Genomic DNA, 9,930 nt, shown 5'->3' with positions numbered 1-9,930 from the left:
AGAGAGAGAGAGAGAGGCAGGAAGCTCACGAGTCACGGACTCACGGAGTCTGTTGTCACAAACACGGTGCAGTGGGCCAGTGCCAGAGACCGAAGAGGCTGTGGGAAACCGTCGGCGGCAAGAAATAACTGACACGCAGATTTCCAAAATCTTCAAAGCCGGTAACTCGACGTAGCAACTACGACCGATCTCCCCGACGATCGATGACGGCGATTTGGCCAGACAATAAGAGAGTCGGCGACTGAGACAGAGCAGCGGGCGTCCGAATGTGAAAGGCAGAGACGAAAGGGAAATGGAGAAGTCAAAATTGGAGAAATTAGGTTTGCATTTTGCTCTCGTTTGCCGTCATTTGAGATTCTGACACAATATACATAACACAAGTTTGGTATTCTAATATTTCAGAAGGGCAAAAATGTCATAAATTGATATTTTTGATAGCAAATTTAAAAGGTGACAATTTTGATAAAGCAAACCCAATTTTTGATACCCAATGAAATTTTCTCTTGATTTTTTGATCGTTGGAGATAAAATAGATTCTACCTATGAGAGAAGAAATAAAAAAATGACAACTGAATTAGTGAAATAACGGTCAAAAATTTGATTTTAATTGATTTTTAATCTATAACAAACAATCATGAAAAATAATTGCTCCCCAAACAGGGGCTAAAGGTGCAAAACTAATGATCGATTCATTCAGCAAAAACAGCTGAATATATATGTAGAAAATGTAAATCAACTCATTTCATGCCATCAAACCATCTAAATACTGTGTATAGAGATTAGATCGAAAGGGGATTTTTCAACTTTTCCTTTTTGACCATTCGTGGCTTACCATTTCTCTCCTTTATACTACCATATTGTTTCTTCTTCATCGTTCTCCCAGTCAAGAAACGTAAGCCTACCAGCAAGACCACTAAGGAAACAACGACAATTGGAACAACTATAGCAATAATAACTTGTCTTGAGATTCCCCTTTTTCCTGTATTAAGAATAAAAGGTAAATCGGGATTCCAAAACTTGCTTCTATCTATAGTTGTTCGAGTATCTTACAGATTAGCACAAGTTTTCTAGCCTATGTTGAACTTAAAATTCTGAAAAATTGATGGAGATATACAGACATATGTAGTGGTTAGGAAGTGTTTAATTATGCGGGACAATTGACGGAAAAGAGATGTTTTGGATTAGGACGTTACCTTGTTTGTTATTAGGCGCAGGTGCAGGTGCAGGTGCAGGTGCAGGGACGGTTGTGGCGTTGTAGAAGTGGTAAATCTCATACCTAATATTGCAGCTAGAGGAAATGACCCTTGCTCCTTGCGTATATTCACAACATTTTGGTAAGATGGAGGTGGCATTTGAAAGGCAGAAGTGACAATCTTCACTAGAGAGATCAGGTCTGCACTGTGCCAGGGTGTACAACTTCACAGATGCCGTCAAGTCAGCATCTTTGGTAGCAAATTTCTTGCGAAACAATTTATTAGCAACCTGAACTACTACCTTATTCATCGTATCTACTAATACATAGATGAAATTATATCGATCACCACTGAAATTCTGAGTATTACGCATGATTAACTTAGATGACAAATCGACTCTGGAGAATATGGATAGATTCGAGTACCATAACATGCATTCATCATACCAAATTGTTGCCTCTTTTCGGTTGGGACAACGTTGTAAGATTATAGTTGTAGCATCTTCCACACATTTCTCACAGACATCGATGTTAACGTCACCTCTACATAGAAAGAAACCATAGATTGTGTCCGGAGGGCTGTGGCCAACAGAGTAGTTATAGTATCCATTCTCGTGGGGAGCATTTAAGGATAAAGTAAGGAGAAGTTGATTTAAGTTGGACTGATAGGTGCTATTAGGACTGTAAGTAGTTGTATTTGGGCAGGAATAATAAATAAGATTCACGAGGCTAACCCTTCTCGTGCTAAAGAAAAAGAGGAAGCAAAACAACAAGAAATACGCGGAGATGCTCAAGGCCGACATGATCTGCTACTGCTATATTTTGATCTCAAAAGCCTTCTTTATCCAAAACATTCCTCACTTTGTCCGGCTGCATATTATGATTAATAGCGAAATGAGATAGTAAACTTTATGAATGAGTAAATTTCTTGGAAATTACCAAGAGATGGAATAGAAAATATCTTTGATGAAGACAGGACTGGCTGCTAATTTAGACTTTTGAAACTCTTGACATTCGACAGCCTCCCTCCACCTTGAAAATTCTATATTTTTCCAACGTCCACTCAGTTGCTTCTATTCACGGATTTTGAAATTTTGAAACGACGATAGGAGACTTCATGAAAGCTAGTATAGGCATCATCTTGACTTTAGTGTCTCTATTTAGTTTGTTATGGATTTTAAAATATTCCACGTATGGATTTAATGATGTATTTTGTAAGGTTGATTTATCAAATATTATGTAGACATTAGGATTGAGAAAAAAGAATAAAATCTTATTCATTATAATGTTTAATTGTATCTAGTTCTATGTACCAAACGTACACCAAAAATTAAATAAGGTACATTTATGCTTCAACACGTGATTTGAATTTTAAGCAAGCATTCATTCATGCACAGTAGATGTTATAGAAATAAACAGGTAGAAAAAAAGGATCACTTTCCATGTGTTCTAGAAAAGTTGGACTGAAGCAAATAAGCTATAGACTAGACAGTAGACATAGGATGTCACAAATGTAATAACTTGACAAATATAATTAACTGGTCAAACTTGCCGAGCTCGACGCATTGGATTAGAAGTTTCGACATCACAAAAAGTTCGTATTAAAAGTGAATTTTTTTTTTTTTTTGAAATATGTGATTAAAAAGAAATAAAAAAAAATTATGTTTACATGCAAGATTAGGGAAAAAAAATTTTTTTAAAAATTTGTACCAAACATGTACTAAGTCACAAAAAGGTGTAATGCCATCACTATACCCAAAAAAATATAGTTCATGAGACAAATGCAATTCATCGTATATCACCCAGAATCAAGTCCAGAAATATACCCCCCCCCCCCCCGGGCCCCCCCCCTTTTCCCCCCCCCCCATAAAGGGAAAAAAAATTTTTTTAAAAATTTGTACCAAACATGTACTAAGTCACAAAAAGGTGTAATGCCATCACTATACCCAAAAAAATATAGTTCATGAGACAAATGCAATTCATCGTATATCACCTAGAATCAAGTCCAGAAATATACCCCCCCCACCCCTGGGCCAACTTCCATTTCCACCCACTCAATAGAAATGTTCCAGTATCGATTTGAACACCGAACTCCAACTCTGATACCAACTAAATGTATGCTATAGCTATCGCTTTGTCCAAAAATTATAGGTTATGACGTAAACACAATCCACCATATATAATCTAAAATCAAGTTCAAGAATCTACCACAAGCCCACTCCCCTGTGCCCCCTCGTTTTAAGCATTCTCATGTATTATCCATCCACTCCATAGGAATATTCTTAACACCGACTCGCGGAACCCCCAGTTTCAATACCAACCTGATCCATTAATTATATGGAAACGTTGCATATTTTGCATTGACTATTGAGAAATTGTATTTCTATATATTCATTGGTGAAGAATGCATTTCTGTTGTCGGCCAATGTACAGGAAGTTGAATAGAAACAAGAAAAAAGAAGTCATTGATGCTAACAACATAGAAAATAATCAAAACTTTCGTTGGGCACAAATTGCTAGATGAGTGTCTTCTCTTCTCCTTTCAAGCAAAATTTTAGCAGTCTTACTAAATTTTTATGTTGAAATTTGGCAACTAATATAATCTCATTCTTAAATTTGTTTGCACTGTGCCTTGAACTTTTAGAAAGTCTCTTCACAAATATTTCTTGCTGGTCTGATAAAGTATATCTTGAACATGTTTTATACACAATGTTAGGTATCGCACAGTATATAAGACCTTTTTTTTTTTCCCTTTTCTAAAATATATTGATTATTGAGTGCAGTTTACTTTACCAAACAAGTCGTGTATATAATGTTCCAAGCAAATGCCGGTGCAGTGGGGAAAAGGGCCGGCATGGTATTAAAAACGGGATTTAAGTCAAACCTAATATAGCAGTTGGGAACAATAACTCTTCCGCCGTCCCTATATAGACAATATGCAACCTGTACCTAGTTGCCACCGGCCATATCCTACAATCTGCTTACCGCTTTTCGTTGTTTAACTTTTGCCAAACGACATCCAGTTGGTGCCCAACAGACGGGGGAGAATAAAGACTCAAAATTTTTGGAAACTTGAATGACTAGAATTGTAGAGTAGTTTGGTGATCAAAATGAAATTCTTTGAAAACTCGAGTGATCATGAAGATTTTTTTTTTTTTACCGGATTTTACACGTTTCACGCTTCAAAACACTCGACATTTTTTCAGCTTCTCTTAATTTTTCAAAATATTAAATAGGAAAACATCACTTTCTGGATGTTCTAGTTTTGCTGTATGGAAGAAATTAGACTACGCTTTATATGTACGGTGTCACAGATGTTAGTAATCTAACCAAATTGCATGCAAATACTTTGATTATTCACATAATCAATATCTCAGTATATGTAGGTATTTGTCTAAGGTCTATTTTCCTGTCCAGGCTGTCCTTTTGAATATATATGTAAACAATTCCTGATGTCCAGATTTTAGCTATGTTTTGATGAGGCTAGCGGTACAAATTTATTTCTGGATTTAAAGATGAGGTGAGAAAGCATTAGGGAAAATAATTGACATACTTTAGCAAAAGAAACTAATAGAAAACATGAAAAATATCAAAGGCGTGTACAACCATTTGCAGTTCCTTTTTGCCCCTTTTGACATGTGAAGCAAACAATTATGAGTTTTTTGATAATGTGGTCTTTAAAGTATGGTATAAACAATAATAATGCAGAAAAAACATGAATTAAAATTTAGTTTATCACTCTATTCAATATTATATAACAAACACGACTTCAACGATATGGAGGGGATTTTCTGATCCATGGGAGCAAAGGTAATCCTAAAAGGATAAACAGAGTAGAAAAATCATAATTAACTAGTCCACTAACAAAATTTTTACAACACAAAGTCTTATTTATTTCTTGTGCTTTTGATGACAATATTCTATCTCGGATATAAATCAGTAATTGATGCTTCATTTATAGAGAAGGCTGTTGAGGTTGACGTGGATTTGTCTGAATCTTGCACTTTGGGCATGTTATGTGTTCTACTATGGATAAAAAATGCAGGTTTGCTGGGAACAGCAAGAGTGGCTGAATAACTATTGAGCGTCAAAAGTATAGAAGCCATGTTTGGTCGTTCATCAACATCTTCTTGAACACACAATAAGCCAATTTGGATGCATCGAATTACTTCATTCCTAGCATATGAGTTTTGCAGCGTCGAATCTATCAATTCCAGGGGTTTGTTGTCTCTCCAAAGCTTCCAAGCCTGCACAATAATAGCCGGTCCATTTTTTTAAGCTCTAATCCTAATTACTATAGTATACTAATAAATAAGAGCAAAGCAAAAACGCGACTTTTGGTCAATCTATCACAAGTTATTTTGCTTGTATCTACAGAATTTTTCTCTTATCTCGAAAGCATCATCATTTTTAACTCCACATATATGGTAAGAATATATGCCAAGTATAATGCATTGACTATCCAACATGAATGGATGAATAGTATATTAGACTTTATTTGATCTAGCTAACACATATATTTAGAATGTAATTGTAAATTGGGTTAATAAAAATGTCCTCAAGAGTAATGTGGAGTTCACACTTACATAGCTTATGAGATCCTCGGCACCATCTGATTCGTAGAAGCTACTATTCTTTTTGCCACTTATGATTTCCAAAACCAAGACGCCAAAACTAAAAACATCTGACTTCACGGAAAAGTGGCCATGCATTGCATACTCCGGAGACATGTAACCACTGCAGGCCAAAAAATCCATAGATATGTCTTAGAGGTAATAAACTCGAGAAAATCTATAAAAGTCTTTGATTATAAAAATTCCACTAATTGCCTAATTCGCGAAATTTATACTCAAGGAACACATGAATTAAACATATGTAGTACAGATATAATGCAGAACTTACTATGTCCCAACAATCCTACTTGTATTTCCTTGAGATTGATCAACGCCAAAAATTCTCGCCATGCCAAAATCCGATATTTTTGGGTTCATGTCTTCATCTAATAATATATTGCTAGTTTTGAGATCGCGATGTATAATTCGTAGACGAGAATCTTCATGAAGGTAAACCAATCCACGTGCTATTCCTCCTATGATCTTGTAACGTTTTGACCAATCCAACAATTCCCGTTTCTCTGGATCTTTACATCCATTAAGATAATAAATCAGATTAATTAGCTCTGACTAACAGTCAATTTGTAAAGGTCAAGTCTCATAAATGAAAAGATAAAAGGCCATAGATTAAATATTTATATTGACAATTTATATTTCTATATGTTTTTTTGGTGTCTTTGAAAAAAAAATGATGTGAAAAGGTAAATAAATCAAGATTGCTGCTAACCAAATAGAAAGTAATCGAGGCTTTTATTGGGCACGAATTCGTAGATGAGTATCTTTTCTTCTCCTTCTAAGCAAAACCCAAGTAGTCTTACTAGATTTCTGTGTTGAAGCTTGGCCACAAGAACAACTTCGTTCTTAAATTCCTTAGCACCTTGCCCTGAATTTTTAGAAAGTCTCTTTACAGCTATTTCTTGTCCATTCAAAAAAGTACCCTACAACCATATTTGTGACAGTGTTAGATAGTATAATAAATGAAATTTTAGCTCGTTTTTGTTCTTCAATACTGTTAGATACTTCTCCAACTTACCAAATAAACCATGTGTATAAAAATAATCCTGAAAATTGTGGATGAAAGGGGATAATGACCTAGAATTATACGTTATCGTATACTAGCATACTTCGAATTGTATTTCGTTACCTTGTAAACACTTCCAAATCCACCTTCACCAATCTTGTTATCAGGAGAAAAGTTGTTGGTTGCAAGCTCAACAGTGTTCAAATCATATTGCAAGGATTCAATTGTCGAAATATCATTTCCTTCGTCTACACACAAAATACCAAATCGTTATACAAAATTTCATTTTTAGTTTGGAGTGAACATGTCTTATAAAAGTCGACGTATATCAAAGAGCACAAAAATCATGATTTCAAGTCTCGTAACCACCATTATATGCGGTAGGCTTTTCGTTTTAAAATGAAAATCCAATCTTACATATACACGAGAGACGTGTATTTGAATAAATAAATACGTCCATCTTTAACAGCTCTAGTCTTTTGGATGAGGACAGACTCAACACAAAATCTGAACAGTGCACTTATTCAGAAATTTAAACTAGATCAAAAGGAGATTTTTTATGTTCTACTTTGCCTTTTGGATCCTCATATCTTACCATTTTCCTCGTTGACAGCATCGTAACGTTTCCGCTTTGCTCTCCTTGTCAAAAGGAAGCAGCCTATGAAGAAAATCACTAAGGAAACAACAATTGGAACAACTATCGCAATAATAACTTGTCTTGACATTCCCCCATTTCCTGCACCCAAAACACAAAAATTGGTAAAGATTTTGTACCGTTGAATTAGAACCAGAAAATTAAAATTTTGTACGGTTTCACTTTTTTGTGGAGCATATGCAGTTTTATTAGTTAATCATAAGGCTACTGTTTAAGAGTGAGGATGTTACCTTCACTGGTTGTAGGCGGGGGTCGATTAGGCGGTGTTGGTGCTGGTGCAGGGGCCAAAGTAGAATTATAAAAGTGGTACATCTCATACCTCATATTACAGCTGGCGAAATTTACTCTTGCTCCTAGATTAAGATCACAACATGCCGGGAAATTCGAGATACAGTCTTGAAGGCAGGTATTGCATTGACCGCTCGAAAGATCAGGGGTGCACTGCGCCAGAGTGTACAATGTCTGAAATGCTGTGAAATTAGCTTGTCTGGTAGCAAATTTTTTACCAGGGAGATCATTTGCTGCTTCTGTTGCTAATTCATTCAAGGTAGCCGCCAACACAGTTCTGAATCTATCAGGTTGACCAGTGATATTCTGGGTGTTCCTCATGATGAGTCTTATATTTTGTTCAGACCTGGAGAATATGGATATATTTGAGTAACGTAACATGCACTCATCGTACCAGATAACTGCTTCTTTTTCGTTGGGACAACGTTGTAAGATATCCGTAGTTGCGTTTCTTACACACTCTTCACAAACGTCAGAAGTAACATCACCCCTACAAAGGAAAAGGCCCTCGATTCTGTCAGGAGGGCCACGACCCACCGTGTAGCTGTAAAATCCATTGTCCCGGGTAGCATTTGAGGATAGAGCAAGGAAAAGCTGATTCAAGTTGGATCTATAGGTGCTATTAGGACTGTATGTAGTTGTATTTGGGCAGATACGGTAAAGATAATTCACGGAGCTACTGAACCTAAAGAGAAAGAGCAGGCAAACCAAGTAAAGATAGCCAGAAATCTTGAAGGCTAACATGATGGTGCTTAAAAATCTTCCACCGAGTTAATTTTACGAAAAACAGAGGCATATAATAAGATTATAAGATGTGAAAGGAGTGGCTGGCGGTGATGGAAGACTTGATGTGCCAGTCAATGGAATGCAAGTTGTTTTGGTTGTCGTTGTCCTTGTGGAAATTAAGAAAGAAGATAGGAAAAATTAATATTTGACGGAGATAGGAATCTGCTATTGTTGGTTTTACATGGTATAGACATTAAAAGCCCGTTTGGCACGGATTAAATCTAATTTTAAATTAAGTTAAAGTCAAACAATCAATATTAGCCATATTTTTCATGGGTCTCACAACATTTTAATCACACATTTCAAAAACTTCTATCACAATTTACTAAAAAAATCTAATTTTAATCCCCATTAAACGCCCTCTAACTCAACTCTCGACATTTGGTCAAGCTTTAGCTTGCCAAACTTGTCCATAAACAAGGAAAGACGAGTCTCCTCGTGTTGGCTACATTTTTTTCTTGAATAACAATGTATTTTTGAATTATCTAGATAGATCAAATATACCGATTTGTCTAGTTTCAAAATGGCATGGCACGAGAAAGGCACTGCGTGACTTTTTACAATTAGTGCCTTGTGGGTCAACCTGTTTCTGTCATCGGACTATGTCTATCAAGTTCAATTAAGCTTGCGTCCTATATTTCACCATTCAACTTGGAAAATGTTGCAATGTATCAGATTTGTTAGAATTGAGACAAATCAATACGTGAAAAGCACGACTTGACCCACGAGGCTTGTAGAGTGGGGAGGCTCACCACTACGCTTTAATTGTGGTAGGCAAGCATCGGTTTCGATTCATGTGGAATTTTATTAATAATATATTTTTAATAACCGTACAATTCCTTCAAACGAAATTCCAAAAATAAAAAACAAAAAAATGGGTCCACAAATGCTTTAATGCGCACTTGAGACAAAGGCTCCAACATTTCATATCTAGCCCCTAATCATTTTGAATTAAAATTCAATTAAAATCTCAATTCAAAATCAATTACACATTTTAAAATTCCTATAAAAAAAAAATTTAATTTTAATCCCCACCAAATATGTTAAAAATTTCTTATATATATACACACACACACTTTGAGAAATATTCAAGATAATATAATAGAAGAAATAATTTGGATTAGGCTAGCTTAGTGGGCGAGACTCTTTAATTAGGCATGTTAGGCGTTTTGAGTTCGGTCGTGCCACTACCTATCAAACGTTTGAGTAAATCTCATGGTGGTTTATATATATATATATATATATATATATATATATATATTGGAGTATATGATGAGGCTGAAGAAGTTTCTAACCTCACATATTATTATTTATATTTTGATATAATAGATTTTATTGTAGAGAAAAGTTGGATAAATAAAGCTGTACTATTTAA

At 35.5% G+C, this 9,930-nt stretch overlaps 2 protein-coding genes across 4 annotated transcripts; both read right to left on the bottom strand.

Annotated features, from left to right (window-relative positions):
* Positions 1 to 6: 6 nt before the first annotated feature.
* LOC111380314 (putative cysteine-rich receptor-like protein kinase 9) lies at positions 7 to 2,137 on the bottom strand. Of its 3 annotated transcripts, XM_023003842.1 has the most exons (3): positions 1,194 to 2,133; positions 833 to 979; positions 7 to 357 (listed from the first exon to the last, which is right to left on the bottom strand). In XM_023003842.1, the coding sequence occupies exons 1-3, from the start codon at positions 1,993 to 1,995 to the stop codon at positions 317 to 319; spliced, it is 990 nt and encodes a 329-aa protein (XP_022859610.1). In that variant the 5' UTR covers positions 1,996 to 2,133; the 3' UTR covers positions 7 to 316. The 3 variants fall into 3 exon arrangements, with proteins under 3 accessions (XP_022859610.1, XP_022859611.1, XP_022859609.1); XM_023003843.1 differs by lacking the exon at positions 833 to 979 and having other exon boundaries at positions 1,194 to 2,137; XM_023003841.1 differs by lacking the exon at positions 7 to 357 and having other exon boundaries at positions 586 to 979; positions 1,194 to 2,132.
* Positions 2,138 to 4,908: 2,771 nt separating this feature from the next.
* On the bottom strand, positions 4,909 to 8,599 carry LOC111380312 (cysteine-rich receptor-like protein kinase 10). Its single transcript, XM_023003837.1, has 7 exons — positions 7,712 to 8,599; positions 7,422 to 7,562; positions 6,950 to 7,074; positions 6,533 to 6,743; positions 6,095 to 6,332; positions 5,779 to 5,929; positions 4,909 to 5,439 (listed from the first exon to the last, which is right to left on the bottom strand). Exons 1-7 carry the CDS (start codon positions 8,511 to 8,513, stop codon positions 5,113 to 5,115), a joined length of 1,995 nt encoding a protein of 664 aa, XP_022859605.1. The 5' UTR covers positions 8,514 to 8,599; the 3' UTR covers positions 4,909 to 5,112.
* Between the last annotated feature and the right edge of the window lie 1,331 nt (positions 8,600 to 9,930).

The sequence above is a fragment of the Olea europaea genome, unplaced genomic scaffold (assembly GCF_002742605.1).
Source record: "Olea europaea var. sylvestris unplaced genomic scaffold, O_europaea_v1 scaffold2125, whole genome shotgun sequence".
Taxonomy (NCBI): Eukaryota; Viridiplantae; Streptophyta; class Magnoliopsida; order Lamiales; family Oleaceae; genus Olea; species Olea europaea.
The sequence above is the reverse complement of the archived record's forward strand: the minus strand, read 5'-3'. Positions and strand labels throughout refer to the sequence as shown.

Excerpts from the sequence above, each read along its gene's own strand:
- LOC111380314 (XM_023003841.1), bottom strand. The coding sequence starts at position 1,995 with ATGTCGGCCTTGAGCATCTCCGCGTATTTCTTGTTGTTTTGCTTCCTC. Across the intron at positions 980-1,193 it reads TGCGCCTAATAACAAACAAG|GAAAAAGGGGAATCTCAAGA; the intron begins GTAACGTCCTAA and ends TTCTTAATACAG.
- LOC111380312 (XM_023003837.1), bottom strand. The coding sequence starts at position 8,513 with ATGTTAGCCTTCAAGATTTCTGGCTATCTTTACTTGGTTTGCCTGCTC. Across the intron at positions 5,930-6,094 it reads AGTAGGATTGTTGGGACATA|TGGTTACATGTCTCCGGAGT; the intron begins GTAAGTTCTGCA and ends TTTGGCCTGCAG. Across the intron at positions 5,440-5,778 it reads CCGAGGATCTCATAAGCTAT|GCTTGGAAGCTTTGGAGAGA; the intron begins GTAAGTGTGAAC and ends ATTATTGTGCAG.